Source organism: Diachasma alloeum, unplaced genomic scaffold (assembly GCF_001412515.2).
Source record: "Diachasma alloeum isolate Michigan unplaced genomic scaffold, Dall2.0 Dall_scaffold_00178, whole genome shotgun sequence".
Classification (NCBI taxonomy): domain Eukaryota; kingdom Metazoa; phylum Arthropoda; class Insecta; order Hymenoptera; family Braconidae; genus Diachasma; species Diachasma alloeum.
The window spans coordinates 663,906-688,934 of NW_021680344.1; the positions used below are offsets into that span (position 1 = coordinate 663,906).

The 25,029-nt window shown below is 35.4% G+C and overlaps 1 protein-coding gene across 2 annotated transcripts; it reads right to left on the reverse strand.

Moving 5' to 3' along the window:
- Positions 1-1,254: 1,254 nt before the first annotated feature.
- Positions 1,255-12,971, reverse strand: LOC107039235 (aldo-keto reductase family 1 member B1). Of its 2 annotated transcripts, XM_015258764.1 has the most exons (6): positions 12,949-12,971; positions 12,618-12,770; positions 6,839-7,318; positions 4,224-4,430; positions 3,506-3,654; positions 1,255-1,627 (listed from the first exon to the last, which is right to left on the reverse strand). In XM_015258764.1, the coding sequence occupies exons 2-6, from the start codon at positions 12,690-12,692 to the stop codon at positions 1,585-1,587; spliced, it is 954 nt and encodes a 317-aa protein (XP_015114250.1). In that variant the 5' UTR covers positions 12,693-12,770; positions 12,949-12,971; the 3' UTR covers positions 1,255-1,584. The 2 variants fall into 2 exon arrangements, with proteins under 2 accessions (XP_015114250.1, XP_015114242.1); XM_015258756.1 differs by having other exon boundaries at positions 12,618-12,958.
- Positions 12,972-25,029: the final 12,058 nt, after the last annotated feature.

The following is a 25,029-nucleotide window of genomic DNA, read 5'->3' on the forward strand; positions in this document are numbered from 1 at the left end:
CTTACTCTGAGCACCCCAAATGTGTGTGAGTAATATGCGTGTATCCCTCCACGCTTGGTGAATGCGCAGTAAACAGTCTCTGCTCCCGTACGTTTTTCGTACTCCGTACGTCCCGTAACCTCTCACTCTCACTCTACTTGGCCACGCCCTTCTAACGTCAGAGTGTGGATGTCCGCAACCGCTCATTTCGTGGAATTTGTAGCCCCGACGTGGTGAAGTTAGGGAGAATCTACTGTATTGATTCAAAAAGTTACTGTTGCCTGCATCGCCAACACATGAGAAGAGAAAAACTCAATAACTTATGCACTGAGAAAAAAATTTTCTAATATCTGAAATATATTTTCTTGAGACAAGTAAATTTTCTTCAATTGCTTAATTCTCTCAGGCATCTCAACTCACATGACCCGAGAAAGGCTTCATGCTTTAAAATATTCTTGTATTCAAGTATGAATTTGTCACAAATGAACTTACTTAAATGGCGTAGAAGAATCGTCAATCTTCTATTCTTTATTGTTTTCATGATTGTTTCGTTATGCACTTCCAATATTGCAATATGTAAAATATTCATGACGTAACGCGGAACGATAGTAATGAATGAAAATTTATTCGAGTTCCGTGAAGTGCACACATTCTGAGATTTAAGCCATTGAAAATAATTTACTTCTCTCAAGAAAATATGTTTCAGATATTAAAAATTTTTTTTCTCAGTGTGAGAATGCAATAAATTAAGTTATTTAGAATTTTTTCCGGAAATCCATAGAGACTAACTTTTGAGTCCGATTATCTTGAGATATACCTTAAGGGGAAACGGAACCCCTGTGTCTATATGAACTTTTAGAACTGTTTTTTTTCTAAGAATTCTTAACTTTTATCTATGAAACTACTTTATCGGCTGGATCATTGCATTGTTGAGTCAATGAAGTAGTTTCATAAATAAAAAATAATTGCTCGAGAAAACAAGTCTAAAAGTTCATATAAACACAGGGGTTCCGTTTCCCCCTTGAGCTGCCTTTTTCTTATCGTTATTTTACATCGCTTCGACTCGATTGAGTATATGGCGATGATAATCAAGACTAAATGGTTAGATCTCACCATTCTATCCGACCGGGATTTGAACTCGGAATTTTGCGCATGTGAGGCAACGACGTTACCCACTGCGCCAAGCCGTCGGGCACCCTTAAGCTGCCTTAAGAATTTGAGTTATATTTTTAGTACTTTAAAAATACAAAATGTTGTGTAAAATGTGCTTTATTTGTGAGTTGACAAATATGCTGAAAGGAGTTTTCCATGGCTTTAATTTCTTATGTAGGTGTACAGGTCCTCTCTTCCGACAGCTTCGCTCATGACGCAATGTTACATTTTAATATTTCAAAATTATGGTATTTACGAAGGGGATGTGGCTGGTATTGAACCCAAAGACTATGAAACTTATTTGGAAAAGTTATAATATTTCGGTTCAAACAAGAATATTCAACTAAAATATTTATGAAAAGAAGGAAATCATAACTATGTATGTCATTGAATTATATAAAAGAAATGTATCATCACTAGCTGGCAATAAAAGCAATTGATGATGCTTCCACTTCAGAATGGAATATGGAATGGATAATGTGGACTTGGCTCGCACCTGCAATTGAATAACAAATTTGATTAAAATCGGATGGAAATTTCATAGATAACAAATTCTATTAACGGAGAAGTGGTGAAAGGAGGCAAACGTTACTCCTTGGGTAACTATGAAGTCAATAAATTCTGTATGAATTTTCCACTTCTAGCAAATCCACAGGGAGAGATAAATTTCAATAAAAATTACCAGAAAAAAACGTAAAAATTACGTTTCGAAATGTAATCCGCGAGAGAAGTAAAATTCAATAAAAAGTGTGAGTTGGAATTGAAATTGTACGCATTACCAAGTAAATTCTACGATTTGTTCGGTAAAAATTAACCACCCATCTGATGACACCACTGATATGGGGGCACCAAGTCGTTCCGTCATTTTTCCTCAACGTTTGAGAAATTTTACGGAACGGAATGTAGAAATAACTCACCAGCTTTATAAAAATTGTTGAAACTAAACGTAAATGACGTTTAAGTAGTCGTCTTTTCCGCGTTTTCAAGCGTATTTTACACTTGAAGTTGCTGCGGAAATTATGTTCAAAATCGCCGTAAATTACGCTCCAAATTGCCGTAAATTACCAATATTTAAACGTAATTTGCGATTTCGTATTCGTAAATTACGATAATTTTTTCCGCATTTTACGTTTACTTGTCTATAATTAACGACGCAGAAAAAAAAGTCATTGTGAATGCAAAACACGATGTTTTTTTCGTCAATTACGCATAAGTAAATCAGAAAATGCGTTTCTATTAACCCTCGATCGCTCGCGCTCGGCCGGAAGCCTTCATCCGCCGCCCGGTTAGCGCAACGCTGCTGGGTCAAACCGAGCGCGCTGTTAGCACGTTGACTTACACACAGCACACAACGTGAAGCGAGCGACAGTTAATGTAGCAACACTGTTGCTTGAGCGGTCGACAGGAAGTCACCGGACGGCGTAGCGCCGCATTTCTGTTCATTCGTTGTTTCTTTGTTTTTTTTAAATAAACAAATTTTCCGAGAGAAAACAGACAACGCCAACACTCAATGAAAGGATTGAACTAGGAACTCTGATTTTTTCCGAATTTTTAAGCTTCCAGGAACACGCAAAAATATTTTTTTTTAAAGGGCACAGGCAGCGCCACGCTCATTGAGCGAGTGATCGAAGCTTAAGATCATATTTTACGATTTCTTAAGATTGAAATACGCTTAGTGAAACGTAAAAGACGCTTCGTTTGGGCGTAATTTACGTTGTTATTATGACCGTGAAATATGTTTTTTTAAATCATTGAGAGAGAAACATCTGAGTAGACACCAACATTCTGTGGAAATTCTAACGATCACTTCACAACAATGTGCATTCAAATTATTTAACTATATTTTTAAGGCTATAGAATTGGAAAAATACTGAAATTTTAAATTCAACTTCCACACATTTCCAACTTTTCTAACGAAACTCCATGTTGTGACACAATTTTTTAATCTATGAATTTCTCGTTATATTCTATCTTTTCTCTACGTAAGCTTTCAAAATGGTAGTTAATTACAAAATATTTGAAATCTATATGATTATTTCTATGAATTATTTATGAAGGGCTGGAAACTGATGTACTAGGCCCATACGCTCACCCCTTGTATAAGTGTAATAGCACAGATGCAATAAATTATTATTAAGTCTAAATTCCAATTTTCATGAGAGAAAAAAAGCCACCAGACATCACATTGGCGTTAAGCGTAAATTACGTGTAGTAAACTGTACATTACACTTAATAAAACATGATTTACGTTTAGGTATTTCCGTGTTTGTATCGATGATGAAATATGGCTAAACCAAAAAAATATTTGAAGAATCGATTTGTTACGTATTACCACTTCACTACTGTCTCAGACGTATTCAGTTGCAATGCTCACCCATTCATAGGACATATGCGACCACCAACATTAAAACGGTCGATATACTCGATATCATCCTTATCAAGTTTGAAATCAAAGACCTGACTGTTCTGTATGATGCGAGATTTTGTAACGGATTTTGGTATCACGACGTGTCCACGATCCAACTAAAGACAAATAAATAGATATGATATCAATGAATCAACGCATTTCTAATGATAAAAAAAGCACTGATGACCCCCATCAAAAGATATATAATAAAAAATATATAATATGGGCCAATGCTATATATTTGTCAAATTTATAAAGAATTTATAAAAAAATATACATATATGGCCCGGTTGTACCAGCTCCGGGTAACGAAAACGTCAAATAAGAAAAAAAGTAAATTTGGATGTTTAATGGATTATTTTACCCGGGAGAGTATCTCAAATTTATCCCAGCAACAAAAAATAAAATTTAAGCCCAAGGTTAAATCAGTGTTAATTCAAATGGGGCTACAGGATAAATAAAAAATGATTGTTCGGCTCAAATATGAAAAATTATGACCCCTACGATATAATTGACCCCGAGGATAAATTTTACTCTGGGGTTTATTTGGATAACAGTACTTGGTGCAACCGGGCCTAAACCATATATTTTATATTTATTTTTTGTATAAATTGGGCCTATTTAAGATATTTTTTAAATATATTTTTCAAAATATAAATTTTATCGTGGAGGGGATTCCACTCACTTGATATCGAATGAGAATCTGGGCACCAGTTTTATTATATTTTTCCTCGAGATCCAACAGTTTTTTATCTTCAAGTAGTTTGGGATCGTCTGGCTTAGCCCACGGTCTATCAGGAGATCCCAAGGGACTGTAAGCGGTGATAACAATGTCCCTCGACTTACAGAATTCAGTGAGGGGTCTTTGTGTCAAGTAGGGATGACATTCAATCTGAAAAAAAATTGAAATGTCTTCCACTATCCAAACAGCAACGATATTTAAACTTGAAATTTAGGCATGGAAAAATCGAAAATCAGAACACTCCAAATGTTCTGCATGAAATTTGTTATTCCTGGTAATTTTCAACATGCGATTTTTTCAATCCAAACAAAACTTGTTCGGAATAATTTTTTCTTGGTGTTTTATATACGTAAGTTTTCGTCTAATTGGAAATTAATTTTTACTGCGCTGATACCAGATTTTTTCATCGCTGGAAGATTAACCCTAGTTGGTCACCATATGAGAACTTGCGACTTGGTCACCTCCGCAGGGAATCGCCGCCGTGTTATTTAGGCCCGAGCGTTGCCGAATTCGCTCTATACTGTCCGGTCGCGTTTAGCGAGACTTCGGCAACGTCGCACAACGGGCAATTTCATTTAACATGTGAAAAAATTGCCCGTCTGTTAGAAATAATTTTTTTTCTTCAAGAATTGTGGATATAAATAATTTTTAAAAATATTATAATTTTCTAGACACTTGAATTGACGCATTCCAATTTTTTAGGATTTTTCCGCTCAGCCAATCAATGGTGAGAAAAAAAATCGACTTTCTGCGGCATTTCCCTCCTATGGTGACCAAACTAGGGTTAAGTTTACTCATGTCTAGATGAACTTTATTTGAACCAAATGAAGGGGTTTATTATTCAAATGGCTCGTAATATAGTATATTTCGTAATATAGAACTTTTCGTCACAGCGTGATGAAAAAGCATTTATTTTTGTCACTGCCGCTACGTTCACCTCGTCCCGAAATAGTACGTTATGTCATCAGGCGATATAAGCATTATCTGACCAGTGTGACTTTATAAGCCGAGCCGAAGGCGAGCATTATAATCACATGACTGAGATAATACTTTTATAGTCGTCTGATATACAATATTTTATGTCACCGGGCCTAACCGAGCGAAGCGAGGTTACATCCGTGGTTTATCGGACCTCGTGTCATAAAGAGCCTTTTCGTTTACTCGTAAGCGAAAATTTTTTTTGTTACCTTGTGAAGGAAAAAAGGCACAGTTCGCCTCTCGTTGAACGTTACTTGTCTCTACGATAATTTTTACTAAACTATGGGATAAAACTGAGACACCAAACTACGGTATTTTCACTTGGTGTGTTATGTATTTTGTGAATAGGATTTTGAATGCTTATAATATTTATAAATGAATATGAATGCCTTGAGTCACTTGAACTATCACTATAAGGCCCGGTTGCACCATCGTCTGTTAACTAAACCACCAGATAACGGTCGGTTAGTCCATAAGGATTACACATGGATAAATTCATCCTGGGGTTTAAATAGCTAACAGGGCTCGGTGCAACCGGGCCTAATTGCAATAAAAATTGACTTAATACACGTTAACTTATATTAGCATTAAAAGTACTTGAAAACTTATATTGAGTATTCTAATAATGACTTGAATCAAACTGTCGAATGCAAGACTTGGCTAGGTTGTTTTAAAGGTTTGATGTGAATCCATGAATTGTTCGGAGTAGACTGAAGTTTACGTTTTTCGGAATAAGTGATTTACCCCTGACCAACGAGGGTGGGAAGGGATTACCAAAATTTCATTGGTTTCAAAAGCCGTTGAGTATTTCCTCAAATGTTATTGGCCAAGGAAAGGGATAGGGCAAAGTATGTACGTAAAAAAAGGGAAAGCATAGGGGAGGGTTGGGCAAAATGGGACGTATTGAGAACTTTTGCAATTGTCAATATCTTCATTTATAAGTGGAAATATTGACAATTAGAGAAGATTGCGGAACGTCCCATTTTGCCCGACTCTCCTCTACCAATAGGAAGCATGCACTCTCGGTATGCCGTGAATGTCATCCATATGTTGAACACCGGAGCTGTTCGAGAAGTAGCAACCGGGCAAAAGGGCACAAAAAATTTGGGAAATTTCATACTGAAGGATTTGAACAAAAAAGGGACCGTTGTCCTAAATTCCTCCCGTACGTGATTTTTCTTAAATGCGTGCCATTTGAGTTTTCTCACGGGTATTTCAATGCATTTACAACCTGTTGACGCAGCTAAAAGGCTGTTTTCGTCTGTTGAACTTGGAAGTGAATGGGAGAGAGGGAGATTTGAGAGATTTTAAAATTTTGAAGAAATCTACTTTTATTTTCATGATAAATTTATAAATAGTGTCAAACTTTTGTAATAGATAATTACATCTATACGTGCCCGAAATGGGGTGTTATGACGAATCAATGTGGTCAAACCATCGACTATTGTTTAAAAAATAATTTAAAAAAGGATTTGATTTGAATTCATGGAAAAAATTATCAATGATGAACAATTGTTTTTTGCTTCGTGAATTAAATTATACTACTACTTATACTACTTTAAACTTTGAACAATATTCACCTGATTTGTCACCGGTTTCACTTTGCAATTCTTCAACAGTCTTTCGATTTGCTCAGAATTGAAATTGCTAACTCCAATATTCATCGTTAAGCCCTTGGTGAGAACATCCTCCATACCCTTCCACGTATCGAGATAATCGGTATTGCTTAAAATAGGAGTGCCATCGGCATTATTTGGGAACAGTTCATCACCCTCCTTGTAAGCCATTGGCCAATGGATCAGATAGAGATCCAAATAATCGAGTTGGAGGTTCTTCAGTGTTTGCTTAATGGCATGCTCAACGAGATCAGTTGTGTGATAAGTGTTCCATAATTTACTGGTAATGAATAGATCTTCACGTTTAACAACTCCTTCATCAATTTTCGCTTGCAACGCAGCGCCCACTTCCTTCTCATTTCCGTAAACATGAGCACAATCAATGTGTCTGTAGCCCACATCGATAGCATCCTTAACAGCTTGAGTCACCTCGCCTGGTTTTGACTGTAATAACAAGGCAAAATTTATATCAACATTCAGCTACGAAGTATCGATTTCATCGAGTTGTGACGTTTTAAGGATTTTCGACTAAAAAATGAAAAAATATTTCCAAACTACATTTCACTGAAATGGGCGCTAGTCGATGAATTTTTAGTTGACTCTGCGTATTAGAAGGGGGAGGGAGGCCGATACTCCATCTCTGGCTTGATTTCTCCTCCACTCTCACACAATGAAAACACAAGATTTTGTATACAAAACAACCAAAATATAATTTCATTTTAAAGATGTAGATAAATTTTACAACAAAGACTGATATACGGTTAAGGATATCCAAGTACTTGGGCTATGTTTTCTCTAGCGAAATGGTTTTCTACGTTTCGATAGATTTTATTGTTTAAACTTTGTACGTCTGAATTTGAATCTCAATGTTAAACCGTTAAAAACATTTGAAAAATCTGCAAAAAATTAGAAAGTTTACTTTTGGAGAAAGATTGATGAAATAATTTAAAAATTGCAATTTTTGAAAATTACGAACATTTTCGATGAATAATTTATAAGCAGTAAATTTTCCACTACGAAAATCATTTGTTCGAAACCGTAAGAAAATTTATTCATATTCAAAATTTTACCAGAAATCGAGCATGCCTAAAAAAATGAGTTTTCCGAAAGTTCAAACAATTTCGATTATTTAGGGGAGAATCGGGCAAAATGGGACGTTCCGTGTTCTTCTCTAGTCGTCAATATCTTCACTTACAAATGAAGATATTGACAATTGTAAAAGATCTCAATACATTCCATTTTAGTCGAGTCTCCCCTATTTATAAACAACGAATCTTTTTAAAAATCATAATTCTGTGCAAAATATCATTTGAATGGCGCTGAATATTAATGATTTTTTTTTTAATTTTTCTCCCACAATTTAATTGACAAATTTGATGATTAAAAATGGTTAAATCTATAGTGTGGTCTATACCAAACTGTTAAAGATGCTTGGAAATCCTTAAAACAAATTTATTTAAATTTTAGAGTATTCGATAGGTAATTTTAGCAGATTTTTGCCGATTCATTTGCAGAATTGAGCAGCTTTTCGATACGTTGTTTTCAGTAAAGATATTCATTTTTTATTTTCTATAAATTATTCTGTCGCAGTTTGAAAAAGTCTTGATAAAAGGAACTTGGTGGCAAAACCGAGACCTAGTGACTTTTGTCCACTGAATATTTTCTTATTAAATTTATTGATTTGGAAATACATGCGATAAAGCTGTGGAATTTTCAATAGAAATACGAGGAAAAATCATAGAATTGCTATGATTAAATAACAATTCTAAATAAATATCCCTACGTGAGGCGCAAGATTGCCTCTTCAATTCTTTCGTACGTGTGATTAACTTCCCAATCCAAAGGGAGGCAGTCTTCGTAATTACTCACATAGAACTTGTAAAAAAAATCTTAAAAACTGACTTTTTTTTAAATTCGTCGATTCTACCTGAAATAACAATGAGATATGAATTAATTTTATATAATCGATGCGTCTTCATATGATTCAATTCTAACTGGATGTTGATGATCGGAATCGCCTCAGCGGTTGTTCAGTTATTTGGATGAAACTTTCAAAATTTGCTTCTTTCCGAATCAACAGAAAAAAGAACATCGGTCGGGAAGTTGCTGGTTCGACCCATAACGTGTCACACCCAATTCCAACAACCCCTAGCAAAGCGAGCGATCGACAGTGATTTTTCTGAAATCTTCAGTGATGGTGGTATATTTGGCTGAAAAAATGGAAAAAGTCTTGAAGAAAGTATCACAAAACTCTCTTTTTTAATTACTAAAATACTCTGCGAGGAAGTTCTTCTAAGTTTCCTGTAGAATCATTCATTATCTACAAGAATACCACAAGACCTTCAATATTATCGCATATTTCGCGATAATCCGATTACCTACCAATTCCTACTACGATCAAAGATTGTTTGACACCGACTTACATGTGTGTGAAAACATCTTGCACACGTGCTGTTTATTTTCACGTTAATACTTATGTCTAATTTAAACCTGCGTATAATTCATAAGTGTGTCGTTATTATTGTAGAATTAGTATAGATAAGCATGTGAAAAATTATCGTGTACACTGTTAGACAATTATTCCTGAAATTTCAAATGAAAATTTTTGAAATTTTTAACAAGAACTCATTGATACAAAATTTTCATGTATTTTGTTATTGAGAAATCAGTTGAATTCTGGGGCCTTTAATGGAATTCTGATTTTTAGGTCCACATGATATTGAAAACTGTTAAATAATTTGAAAATTTAAGCAACAATTTCCCTGAATTTTCAATCTATTGAACATTCAGTTGTATATGGTATTCAATTTCTGCAATGTATTTGAAAATTTCTAGATGTCATTGAAATATCAGTGAAAATTTTTCCCATCCAAATTTCAGCCAACAGAATGCCACTATTCGACGTCACGTGGTACAACCTGTAGGGTTTTCAACTGATAATTTTCTCTGGTAGTTGCTATATAAAAAATCAAAAGATGATTCAATTGAATGAACTGTTTGGCGAAACTAACAGATTGATTTCGTCTCCATGGTGCAATTCTCTTGGCCGAAATTTGGATGAAAAAATTCTCTTCCGAATACCACTCGAGCTTCAAAATTAATCAGGTATTTCCCTCAGGAGACCGAACGCGCGCTGCAGCGCGCTGTAATTGTAACAATCATACTTGAAAATCTCAAAATGAAATTAATCATGAATTGAATTTGCCGCCTCAGACGACTGGAACCAATGAGGAATAAGCGTGACAGACTTGCGAGATATCGATAATTATCGACTTTAAGTGTATGTTCTTTCTAGAATAGGACTTTGCTCTCCGTGTAGGTAGCATCCAAGAAAATGCACGAGTTTTCAGGGTATTGAAGCAGAAATTTCACAACGTAACTGATTTTTCAATGGAACCTGAATATTCAGAAACAAAATGACAGGCATTTTCGATTTTTGCCTGAATTTTCCGGATTTTTCCGAATTTTCCCGGAATAATTGAACGGAAAAATCAAGCATTTTATTGATTTCAGATAATTCAAACAGAAAATCCATGGAATATTTGATTTGTCAATGACAAAGTTTCCTGAAATTTCAGTGGAAATTAAACATACAAATTTCCGGAATTTGACGCGAACAATACAGACGAAAATTTTTAACAGTGCAGTGACATACTACGAATTAGGGATATGTAGAAGCAGTTGAAAACCCTTTCGCTATGTGTTGATAGTATTCTCTCCTACATAACTAAACAACTTATCTGTTTTCACAAAAATTTTCAATCTCGTCTTGATTCAGTTTGGGATTGTCTCGAATTTCATACCAAAAAGTTTTTTTGTTTAATGATCTACAAATTATTATTTATTTTCAATATTTATTGATACTCGCACGCATCAGCTTATACTGGAACTTTTTTTTCATGTATTCCGAGACTACATGTTCTTTTTATTTATTTCCTATATACTGGGGTTGAATTGATATTTCCACCTCTTCAATAATTTAATGTTTAATGAACTATACTCTCAAATTTTATGGCCCTCATTTCGAAACGGTTGAGTACTCGGAAAGGAAGTAATATCAAATTCCAATTTCACGAATAGGCAGTCGAGATGTTATTGCAACATAATTTACTCAATCCAAATTTCATTAATCCGTTGTAGTAAATGGGGTCTAGGTCGTACTTTACGCATTAATTTCCGTTGCATATTTTTCTTTGTATCTCGTGAATGAGAAATTTCTGGAGTTTAACCCGTCAGTAGGCGCGGTTCCACCAGCATTCTTAAGGCGCACGGTGAGAGAATCTCTCATCGGATTCTCGTAAGAATAAAGCCAAATATCGCCACGGACAGCGGTGAGTCATCAGACGGGTGGTTAATTTTTACGAAACAAATCGTAGAATTTCTGGGGCGATTCGTACACTTTCATTTCCGATTCACGCTTTTTATTGAATTTTACTTCGCTCGCGGATTTCTTTCCGTGTGACGGATAAACGACTTTTATCACCACCAGACTCAACTAGAAGAGTTACTTGAGGCATTTGAAAAGTTTCCTATGGAGTGAAAATTTTCGTAAGAACAAGTCTTATAGCGCGCCTACTGCATGACGAATTAACAAATTTGATTGTATAACTTTGCAAACATTCCTCATAACTCTCGCCCTACAAATATGTGCAAACAATCCTCCCCCTTCAAGCATTATGGATATTGACTTTCCCGCAAAAGACTGTAAAATATAGTTCATTTTTTGTTCAATATTTCACGTATGTGATTCAGCACACGGATAAAATTTTTATGGTCTTCTGATAACTAGTTGCAGAAATTCGATAACCTATCCTGGGAGAAGTGAATTGATAATCAGTAGTAAATTTTCAATAACTAGGTCTAAAGATATGAGAAGAAATTTTCCCCATCCGATGAACAGAGTAATAAAATCCCTCTCAAAGGTGAGAGAGATAGTAGACTTTTCATAAATCTTATTTTTCTAAAAAGGAAATGAAATGTGAAAAAACAAAACTTCCAAATTTTTTTTTTCTCCAATGGATTTAGAGATTCTATTGGAAACCCACTGTCCATTTAAATAGGCCCACACGAAAAAAAAATTTCTAGACAAATTCATATGCTAGCGCCACGAACGTACACTGTTAGACATTTTTTTTAATTTCATGGAAAATATTATAGTAAACCTCATGAGAGTGACATTGAATCGAATTTAGGGAAAAAATGGTTATGAAATTTCAAGTTTTAAATAGAATTCACGGAAATTCATGAGTTTTCAGTGGGAGCGAAATGGAAATTTTACAACTTGATTGAATTTTTAGTAGAACATGAATATTTAAAAATAAAATGACATGAATTTTCATTTTTTTCCTAAATTTTCCTGATTTTCCGAATTTTCATAGAATAATTGCACGAAAAATGGAGTATTTTATTGATTTCCAAATGATTCGAACAAAAACTCAATGGAATATTTGGTTTTTCAATTCCCTGAAATTTGAGTGGAACTTGAACACGATAAAAATTTCTGGAATTTGGCGCAGAAAATTCAGACGAAAAATTTTAACAGTGCAGCACAATTTGCACCGTTGGAAAAATAATCGTGAAGCACAAGAAAAATTATTAAATGCAGTCTAATGTTTCCAGTGCTGCACATGAATTTTTCTAGGAATAGAGAAATTATGAGAAATTATTTTCGGACCGCAGGGAATCCCCCGCGTCACACATACAACGGGATTCCAAGTTCATAAGTTATGCAAAAATAACGTACCTTCCATGTTCCCAGGCCAAAACTGGGAATCTTATTTCCGTTGTAAAATTGAATATATGGAGCGTTGAGTGACATGATTCCCGGAGTGACGAGGAAATACTCGATTGAAGCGTCGAATGCGTCTGATGCAAAGCCGGCCAGCAACTAATGGACCTAGAAATTTCGGCAGCGATTTTTATAACTGCGTCCGCTGTCTCCTTCTACTTCCTCGCCTCTTTCAATTCGGCAAATCCCCATCGAAAAACACATGCGCCAATTCACATTCATTTATTCACAACACATGCAATACCCATTACATCGAATTAGTTATGTATGTGGTTGTAGACACTACCGTAATTTTGAGCGAGTTGCAACGGGAATGGGGCTTTAAAACTACATGGAAAATTCCGGAGTCCGTTGGAACTCTCCAGAGGGGGGTACTATTGAGAGATGAGATCAGGCGTTCAAGCATTCAGCTCTACATCTCTTTTTATCATTTCACTCGTATAAGGGCTTGATTTTAGTTCGAGTTGCACATGAAGTGTTGAAAATTTTTAGCTCAAATTTCCAGTACATCGCTTGGTCATTTTCATCAAGTGAGAAGTCGGAGATTTTTTTATCTCTCCGATAAGGCAAGTTATTGTAATCACCCCGAAATCGATTTTTCATCAAATGATGACGTTTCAAGGTTTCGACAATCATCTTCAGTCATTTCCAGAAATATGTCGGTTTGGGTGTGTGTGTTCACGATTTCTCGCAAACAGTCATTCACCGAGAATCGCGCCATGTCACGATTGGTGAGTCTTCATGTGACTTAGGGCTGATTAGATTTTGGTCGAAGTCGATAGAGCAATTTTTCAGTTTTTTTCGATAGAATCGTGAAAAGTCATTTTTATATGTGAGCAGATCCACGTCAAATCAGCTGGCCAAAGAAGTAAATAGTGGGGATTTTTTTTCGAAAAAGATGGCTATTGACAAAAATTTTGGAACAACAAATTAAAAAATATTGATAATTGAAAAAGTTATGATTTTTTGAAAATTTCGAATTTTTTCCAATGATTTTTGGTTTTTCCAAATTGCCCGTAATATCACAGCGGGGTTTCAAACGATCAAATCTCCCTGAGTGCGGCTCCAATAAACATTCACTTCAAGCCTCTGTCACTAACAGAACAAATCTCGCGAGCGTATCCAGTGAGCGACCAACGATCTACTTCACTAGTTATTTTTGCATTCACAATCAGATTCGAAGTCAAAGATGATTAAAAATTAAACCTGAAGTATATAGGACTCAATGATTTGATTCCAGAATTTCAATGTATGAAATTAGCCTACTATTCTAGATAAATTATACAAATGAAGAATATATTTCATATGGGGTATTCCATGTGAACTCACCCAGGTCAAAACCAGGGATGCGAAAAAATTACATGACACGTCACTGACCGGTCATATGACATGTCAGTGACGGTCATGTGACACGGCCAACTATGACAATTTATTGTCACATGACACAAACGTGACTGCTTTACCCCGTGACCGTCACATCCCATCTAAGTAGTGGCATCCCAGGTGGAGGCAACTAGTTCGAAATTCGAAAATTTGCGATGATTACCTCCATGGACGGACAATCACAAAGCGTCAACATGCGTATCAGTCATATTTCAATTTAAAAAAGAAAAATCAGTGGCGAGTTTATTAACTAAGTGTGATTTTTCTCACTGGGAACAGTTGAAATCAATGAATAAAATAAATGATTTCGCACCAATTTTTCATCACAATTTTTGACATGATATTCATTTGAAAATTAGGGTGAACTGTCCAGTAGATGGACGCCTAAGAAAACCGCCCAGTAGATGACGTTTGTTTTTTAGCAATTGAAAAAAAACATTGATCGAAAAAAAATCGTCACTCAGGGGTTAAGAATCACAACAGTTAGTGAAAATTCAAAGCAACAATTCACATTTCAGTATTTTTTTGCGTAATTTCCTATCCAAAAGTAGTTCGTCCATCTATAGGGCAGTGTCCATCTACTGGGTGGCTTACCCTACACGCAATTTTGAATCCGGATAGGGTAAACAGGTTAATTTCTGGACGAGGGTTAGTTTCTGAACGATTTCAACTTGCATTGAATATCCCACAAGTAAAATGAAAATAGTATTAATTATTTCACCTCTCATTATTTTCTTATATTGATCAAAGATAAATAAAAAAAAATATGACCCAGTCGTTCAGAAATTGGGGGTTTCGGCTACATTATTCCACATTCAACATTCTCTCCCTGAAGGCCTTCAAGCGATGGGCGCGTTAGCAAGTAAACCCTTGCACCGACAAACCGGTGCTATTTGAAAATTTGTGACAAGATTTTGTAACAGAAAAATTTATGACGGTCACATTACATCTAACTAGTTGATTATCATATGTGAGTCGACAGTGTGACCCAAATTATGACATGAAAAAACGTGACATCACATGACCGTCACATTTTTGTGACGTGACAGATTTCAAAACGTGACGTAATTTCGCATCCCTGGTCAAAACCCTCACCATCGCCAATCATATTGCCGATTTTTCCTGTGGTTGTATATGGAAAAATATAACTTCTTAAATTTTGTCAGATTTTTTGAGGCATCCTGTAGACAGCCATGTTTTTTTACAAGTTTTATCTTCAAATGTCTGTAACTTCCGTAAAAATCGACCGATTTGAGTTTTTTTTTTCAAAATGTGCGTCTTCGAACACACTTTCCATATAAAAATATGCCAATTTTTTTCAATTTGTTTTTCCATCGATTTCCTCAGAAAAACCTCAAAAAAACTTCAAAAAACGAGTCGTTTTCAAAGTTGGACCCTTTTTATATTTTTCAAAAAATTTTAGTGAATATATTGGACCAAAACAACATTTTTCATCAAAGGCCAAAGTGGACTTCACATTTCGTGGCCGTCATTTCAAATTTGAATATATGAATCCGGGATGAAAAATTTCAAAAATTTCAAAATTCTTTTCACATTTGAACGTAGAAGCATTATTTGAATTTACCGCCTGAAGAATCACTGCATTATATTTGAATCTGGAACAATTCGATGATTTTTTGAAAATTCCTTGACAATAAATCTTTTCGAGTGGTGTGTTCTAATAGAGACCCCACTTTGGTTTTAGGTGAAAACTTTTATTTTGGTCCAATATATTCACTGAAATTTTTTGAAAAATATAAAAAGGATCCAACTTTGAAAACGACTTGTTTTTTGAAGTTTTTTGAGGTTTTTCTGAGGAAATCGATGGAAGAATGAATTGAAAATAATTGGCATATTTTTATATGGAAAGTGTATTCGAAGGCGCACATTTTGTAAAAAAAAATTCAAATCGGTTGTTTTTTACGGAAGTTACAGGCATTTGAAGATAAAACTTGCAAAAAAACATGGCTGCCCACAGGATGCCTCAAAAAATCGGAAAAAATTTGAGAAGTCATATTTGTCCATGTACAACCAGGAAAAATCAGCAATATGATTGACGATGGTGAGGGTTTTGACCTGAGTGATTTCACATGGAATACTCCATATATTCTTTATTTGTTAGAATTTGTTAGAATTTCATATATTGAAATTCGGGAACCAAATCATTGAGTCCTAATATATGAAATATATTCCTTATTTGTATGTATCTGTTCATCATTGTAAAGTGATACATGGTAGCAAAGTATCAGGGATCGAAATACTAAACACGACGAGAATAAGCCCCCAGTGGCGAAAATAATCGATAAAATGACGATGTGTGACTTTTTAGAAAAAAAAGATTTTTGAATGAATTGCTCTATGCCAGGATGTGTTGAAGCGATCGACACAAAATTTTATGCACAAGTATGACTCAATAATACTAATTAGTAGCCACAATTTCGGATATTTATTCCAAGTTTTACGCGTATTGTGGAACGCCTTAGTAACTCTCAAATAAAAAAATTAGAAAAGCGCAAATATCTCGAAAACTTTGTATGAACGGGTTCATATTTTGATTGATCTTGATGGAGGGCGGTAAGGCGAGTATTTTGATAAAAAAAGAAAATTAATGGAACCGCCAGTTTTGAAAATATTGAACAACACATTTTTTTTCACGAAAAGTTGAATATCTTCTAAATTCGCCTACGTCCGATTTCGCCTACAATTCCATCCCATAATATCATAAGTGTTACAATGTCACCATACTTCAATATCCTAGCTTTTTTCGGGAGTCATCGTGCACAGAACAGTTTCCTCATAAAAAAGAAAAATGCCGATTATTATCAGACTGTCCCTAGTTCCCAGTGAATATTATCACAAGGAATATTTTGACGCCAAAAAAATTCAATTCAGTCACGTAGTTCTCGAGATATTGGGGAAAAAAGATTTTTGAGAAATTGTTGTATTTCAAAAACTACTTAACCAATTGAACTGAAATTGCGACCAGAAGTGCTCCAAAGTAATACCAATTAAGTGACGAAATTTCAGATTTTTTGCTTAAACTTTAGTTTTTTTGTTGTAAAGATTTGTAAAAATTTTGCGCAAAATTCGTACGCACATCCGCACATACATACACACATTTTTTTAAAACATCATATCTTCACATTTCATGACATTCTACGTCATTTCCAGGTAAAATTAGATCTTCAAAATCAACGATTACAAAGCATCCATTCGGAAGCAAAAATAAAATATGAAAGTATGAATGAACTCAAACATGAAGAATGAAGCAATATAGTGCAGCATATATTATATTTTGTATACTATATAGAATATAGAATTGGCTTGCTTTATGTATATTTTTTATGTGGGGAGGGGGAGGGGGTGTTTTGTGGGTCATAGGGACATGAAACTCATCAGGTTCATAAGGGTGTACAACTTCAATATTGAATCATAATTGATAAATTAAAAAATATTATCCGATGAGTTTGGTGCAGATATTTGCGAAATGAATGCATATAGACGAGGATAGGAACCCGGAAAAATCAGAGTTTCATTGTTGCACTACAAAGAATACTATTTCAAAATTCAAAGGCGTAGACGATTGATGTAATATGAGGCTAACTTGTAAGTGTTTTACACTCTATAAAATTTCCATCCGGACATGAGGACTAAAGACCCGATGACAACCAGCCCGCGAAAGGGAGAGGCCAATGATTAGATACATTAATTGAATGAATGATGCAGATGAGCGGGTGGGAGTATCGCTGCCTTCCTCTTCTAAGAGAGATGCTGGTAATATGTTACTCTAAATAATTCATGCCATGAATCTCATCTTGAGACTCCCTAAATTGTGTATACAGTTCTAAATACATGTGCTATTTGCGTGCGTCGTAACGAAAATTTTGGTTAACGATTTCTCTCGAACAAATTGTTCGATTTTTAATTTTCTATGGTATATTGTGGGTATAAGGTGAACGTCCCGGTAACTAACTCTTTAAGGAAGAGTCGATGAAAAAACGTGCATAAAAATAAATTCGGTTATATTGGTCATAGAGGAATTATTCTAGAGGATTATCCAATTTTGTTTGACCGAAAACAATTATTTTTAGCTATAAAAATATTAAACAAACATCAAACTAAACGAATTTATTATGTAAGAGCTATGTCCTAGTAGTTGAATGCAAAAAACGTCCATGTCCCAATACCTGAATCCCCATGTGCCAGTAGTTGAATGACAAGTTATTGCCACGGAAATCTACACTTAATAATAAATATCGTTCATTAAATAATAGATTGGTACGAATATTATGATATATGGATCATCGTCATGACATTATGCAAATAGAAGAAACATTCTGTAAGTTTTCTCAATAAAATAACACTCTTCAGATTCCAGTCGGTAGGTGTGCAGACTCTAAAATTTCTCTCTAGGGGAAAAATTTAGTTTGAAGAAAAAAAAATTTTCGATAGTTTCACTTATGACAATATCTCACACGTGTAACAATACGAAACTTAATTAATAGTCAAACAACGAATTCAGCTACTCGGACATAGGTTAGGCCTGATGGCCCAATACCTGAATAGCTATTTATTGGCATGAAAAATTGTTTTTCTCGAAATTTTTACTACTTTTACGAAAGTTCAAATCAGTCCCTGCTTGATGAATTGTTTAACTAATTTTTCAATACTCGCATGACTGAATGAATCACTATCATTTGATGAGTCACCTCTTAGCAGTTGAAACTAGGAATCGAACCGAAGGGAGCAATTCAACCGAGTATCAACTTTAATTTTTGAATCCAATTTTTTTTTGGGAATACCAACCGCATGGAATTTATTTCGTCAGAATCATTGAAACCCTACGCTTCTTTAAAAAATTAAATATTATCATTTTTGAGAAGAAATAATTACTTATCGAAAGAAATTGGCAATCGGATACTCGGTAATTCAGCTATTGGGACTGAGTCAGGTACCGGGACATTTACCTTATTATGGTATAGTATTGAAGCCTATCAAATTCTCAATCAGGGCTGGAGCGGAAGCTTGAATCAGCCCTTATTCAGCCCCAAAATGAAAACCTGAATTGAGTCTCAATTTCTAAGGCTCGAACAAGGTCTGATGTCAACGCCTGATCCAGGCTCTGAATTAAGAAATTTTAAAGGCTCAATTCCGCTTCTTTCTAACTACACGGAGAGAAATTTTTGAGAAAAATTCTAGTGTTAGCACGGGAAAAAAGGCGCAAAGTGACGGTCAGGAAAAAATTCCAGTGCCGGCACTAGAAATTTTATTGGGGAAAACGTGAATTTTTCCCCATATTTCTGTGAAAATTTCACAGAAATCCCCAGAAATTTTACCAGGGTACCAAGAAATTTTACCTTAACAGTACTAGAATTTTTCACAGCCCGTGGATTGTAATTTTTTTTCAGTACGAGTCAATTATATTATTACTAGGGGGCTATGCCCCCTGCTCGCTCCGTTCGCCAACCCCCATGATCCTCATTCTCACCCTTGTGGCCCTTAATCTGACCCTCATTGAACCCCTCATGCCCTTATTTTGACACTTAGTTTTGGAGTCTTAATTTCATGTAGCAAATTTTCATAACCAGAAGTTGATTTGTATTTTTATAATATAGAAAAGATATATAGATTTTCTTTATTTTGACCCTTAGGTTCTGATCCCCATGACGCTAGTTTGGACCCTTAATCTGACCTTTTTTCTCGTTCATCTCACCTTTATCACAGTTATTTGGATCCTTAATCTAACCCTCATTATAGTCCTGGTGATCCTTAATTTGACCCTGGTGACCTCGTCTTAGTTTCTGACCCTTAGTTTTTTACCTCAATGATCCTTTTTTGGACCCTTACTCTGATCCTTGTGATCCTTAATCTGATTTTGTTACCCTTATTAGGACCTTTAACCTGACCCTTGTTACCCTTATTTGAACCCTTAACCTGATCCTTGTGACCCTTAAACTTGTGACCTTTAATCTGACCCATATGACCCTTATTCTGATCTGTATAACTCTTAATCTGCTCCTTGTAACCTTTATTTTTAGAGTCTTAATTACGAGTACCAAATTTTATCACTAGAAGTCGATTTGGATTTTTATAATATAGAGATTTACAGGCATTCCTTTGAATGATTTCTAATTCTCTTATGAGCCTTCCTATTGATTTCAAGAACTCTAAGAATTATTAAAATTCTATATTCATGTTTGAAACTTTTAAATTCGAATCAAACCATTTCTTTTTTAGTCATTTTCAACTAGCGATTTTGTTGACCCAAACACGACTTGTTTGAGAACTTGTTTATTTTTTTCTCGGTGTAATCCCGGAAAAGTCACACAACTGACGTTTTACCAATAATTGTTATGAAATCGACTTCATTCCCCACGATCGAGTTTTTTTTATTGTTAAGTGTCAACCCTTGATGGGTTATTTACAAAAGAATATGGTTACATAGTTTGATAGCATTAGTTAATCTGAATAGGTTTTAACAGTGCTTTACACTGGTTTCGTTGTGTCTTCCGAATGCGTTGTATAATTCTTTGAAACTAAATTCGGCTCTTGTTGGTTCTAATAAATTCATTCATAATTTCAATTGGTTCAAGTGTTTTTAAAACAAGGAATGAATCTATGGCGAACGGCCTTGGAAATTTGATTTTGATTAGTCGGCCGACCATTTTTTCTCTCCCCAAAGTATATGATTGATATCCTGAATCTCGGCTCCAAAGGTGAATTCCTTGCTCTTGACACGATCAACTTTTAAAACGTAATTATTATGTTTTTTCCATGGTATTGTTTCTGAAAAATTTTTCACCATATATTGAATAAGTCAAATCTACCCATTTGTAAATAAGGCGCTTGGATACAGTCTCAGAATTTCTTCTATAGCTCTACCCAAACACTTCAACTGAGGAACTTGTTTAACGGTCCTGCAGTTTCTCATCATTTCCAATACAGACTAGCATTCAACTTATGAATGCACCAACCGTCTGATGACCCTACTAATTTCACCACAACTTATTCATTAACTGAAGTAAGCACAATTGTGGACATATATTTTTAATGGCTTACTGTGAACATAAAAGGGTTGACTTGATCTCGTATTTCTTCCATCATCAAGGATTTTACGGTGTTTTCACTGGTCTCGAGTAGTAAATCCAAGAATGACCGTTCCGTTTTTTTCTCTGTGCAGTGAACGGAGATAGTGTCATATGCAGGTTATGGTAATTTCATACTAAGATTCAAATTTTTGAAGACGCATATTAACGAAATTATGGGAGAATCGCGCTCTCCCGTTGTGATTAGATTCTTTCATCATCATAATTCACATGATTAGGTTCCCGGACAGCAAAGTTAGTATTGTACTCTTTTCTTTCCCTCTTTTCTTGCTACGAAAAAAATATTGAAATATCAGAAATTTATCAATTATTTTCTAACAATGTCTACAGACTCCAAGATTTCTTTCGACCACATGAAATGAAAATTTAGGGCGGCAAGGGGGGGGAGGTGTATTGGGAATTCAAAACCAAAAAAATTGAGTCGGTGAGTTTTCTCAAGATATCTCCGAAACTAAGGAAAAAATTGGGAAAAGTTTTAGGGAATTCTTGATGTACAACCCTCCTCATCCCCCCCCCCCCCAAAATTTTCAGCAAAAATTAGCTATCCCCTTTAATTGTAGAGATATTTTTGAAAAACTTAGACTCAATTTTTTGTGCTTGTGAATTCTCAATGCACCCCCCCCCCTCCTCCTCCAATTGTTCAGTAAGAATTCACTATCTCCCTTAGTTTCAGAGATATTTTTGAAAAACTCACCGACTCAATTTTTTGGTGGTGAATTCTCAATGAAACCCCCCCCCCCTCCCACCTCTCCACCAAATTTTCGTAAAAATTCGCCATCTCCCTTAGTTTTAATTCACAACCCCCCCTCCCCCTCTTTGCAGAATCCCCCCTCGAAAATTACAGAAATTTTCTAGATTTTAAAAAGTATTTTTTCAAAAAATTAAGTCTATTTTGTTTTAAAATTAATCATTTTGATCATTCATTTTAAACAATTTTTTTCTAAAGAAAAAAGTTTCGAGATTTTAGAAAACTGAAGGTTAGAAACCACGATTTCTAAAATTTAGAAACTTTTTAAAAAACTAATTCACTTTTTCGCTCTCTGTTTGACCCTTATATTCTGATACTTACACGGAGAGAAATGTTCAGTAAAAATTACGGAACCCACAATTCACTCACCGATTATGGAATCGACTCAGAAAATTTAAGTGACGGTATCGTAATTTTAAAAAATTCCGTGGCAGTTACGTAAAATTTCCTACAACCACATTTCCCTCTGGAGCTACGGAAAAGATACGTAATTTTTATTGAAGATTTTTCTTCGTGTAGTGCGTAATCCTTATATTACACTTAAGAGAGCTTGCTATAACCCGGCCTGATACGAAACAATCATCTCCGAATTGAAATACCCATCCCCCAATTGAGTATAAAATATACTGGAATCAAGAATAATATATACTTGAATCAAGTATATTTTATACTTGATCCAAGTATATTTTACGCTCAATTCAAGTTTTTTTTCCGTGCATCGTCCTCAATTCTGGGTAACGCAAAGAGCTGGAAAGGCTCGAATTTTAATGCCTTAATGTGGTCCTGAATTTATAGCGAATAGATATTTGATGTACCGAAGTGTTTTAAATTCGAGCAACCAAAAGATAGTTGATGGACCGCGTTAAGGGCGCATAGCTCATTACTTTTTCTGGGGATTTTTTCTCTGTGTACTGAAATAACATTCACAAGTCAACAAATTTATAATGTTAGACATCTTTGAAGGGTGCTTTGAATGAGTCTGGGGATGAGGGAGTTCGATGTAACATCCAAAGATATGGTAAGAGGACTGATTTAAAAATAACGGAGCATTCATGAAAATCGAGCAGATTATATCTGCAATATTCTCTCTCTAAGACGTTGAAATCCCAAATTTTTTTATGGTATTCTTAAATTATGAATTATTTATTCATATTCCAGTAATGTGCCGTCTATTTCTGCCGTTTCAGTTTTCGTTCAGCTGATATACTTGCCGATATACTTCGCACGAGTGATAGCAGAGACTCCAATGACGCGATAGGCATATCATTAAGTCGGAAATGCATTTCATAATATTCTCTTCACGTAGGCAATCAATACAATCTCTTTCTTGTAGCATTATCGCAATTGTCATATTCTCGAAAATGTTTTGGAAATTTCATGAAATATTCCGGGAATTTAAAAGCATATATCTTTTTAAGAAATCGAATAATGTACGAGTCGAGTAGTCATGAGCCTTTGAGTAATTTTTGTTTGACATCCGTTGAAAAATATGACCCAAAAACTGGATTTTTCTGCTTTCTTTTTGAAGATCTGTGGATAGATTGTTCAAACTTTAAGGTATTCTAAATTACTTAATTTATTGTATTGTAATAAGGTATTGCGTTTTTCTATCCTTATATGTTCTTGATGAAAACAACAATAACTATGTTTGAATCAAATAAAAAATTATAGCGATTTCACGAAATTTTCATTTCTTAAAGTTCAATATCGTAGAAACTATGGAAAGACGGAAATTTCAGTCTTCATTTGTCGAAATTTCTTAAATAAAACAGTCTGACGGCCCGTATACTACGCTTTGATTGGCTGACATCCGAGAGAAAGAAAAAATCTGTGAACTTTGGAATTTCATTTCAATTTTTTTGTACCAGTGACAGACGTTTTCTCGGAATCTCTTCTTTCCATAAAACCACTCACAAGAAGGCTCTGGACGTCGAACCTTAAGTTGATAAACTGGCCGATGCGCTAATAATCATTCATTATCTATTGAAAGGTGAGAATATTTGTCACCCAAAGAAGGTCTGATTCAAGTCGATGTCAACTTGATTCTAGTTGATTTCAAAAACTAATAAAATTTTGTTCTCCGACGCTTTATTTAAGAGTTATTGATGAAAAAACGAAGATTAGTCGCAAAACACCCTTCCGTGAAAAATCTATATTTCCTTTGTCACTTGAGATGGAGGAATGGAAAAGATGGCAATCGATTGAGCATTCAATGCGCAATAGATCATTATGGATTTTGTTGAAATCTTTGGCTTCCGGATGGATGCCGCGTTTGGATTCAGCGTTGCGCCGACGTTTCGCAAACATTGCAGTCTGAAGGGCTATGAGCTCCGATTCTGAGCTCCGATGTCTAGGGGTAGTCCTTATATGCCTTCCCTTGTGGTGGTGGGGGAAGGGGAAGGGGGGGGGGTCAGCCAATCATATGTTTTTAATTGATCAGCTGGTCAATTAAAAACCGGGAGGACGGTTTTCCAAATGGGGTTCACTTGATATCCTCTGTCCCTGTTGAGGTTGTTAGGGTTTTTATGGATCTCCAAACCCTCTCGGTATTTCCTTTCGAAATACCCTTGAGACTTGGCCAGCATTTTGGCTTGGTCGTAGTAGATAGTATGTCCAGTATCCATCCAATGTTCAGCCAGGGCAGACTGTTCTAAGTGACCGTATTTGGAGCACCGCTGGTGTTCTTTGATCCGTGTACTGATCTTCCTCCCGGTTTCTCCAATGTACACTTTCCCGCATGAGCAAGGGATCTCGTACACTCCTGGTGTACTCAAGGCTGGTCTTGGATCCTTCGCGCTCGGCAGCATCTGTCCGATCTTCTTTGGGGGTTGGAAGATCGTTCGGATGTTATGTTTACCGAGTACTCTACTTATGCGTTCTGTTGTGCCTCTCAGATAGGGGAGGAGGGCCACTTTTGGTCTTTCCTGGTTTTCCTCAGGATTATCTCCACTTCGGGAGATGAGAGCTTGCTCTGTACCTTCTGCTTAATCTTCCGAATTTGTTGGATGTTATATCCATTCTTGGTCAGAGCTATCTCAAGATGTTCAACTTCACTGTCAACGTTGGAGGGTTGAGAGATTGTCAGTGCTCTATACATGAGCGAGCTAATAACGGAATTCTTCTGGGAGAG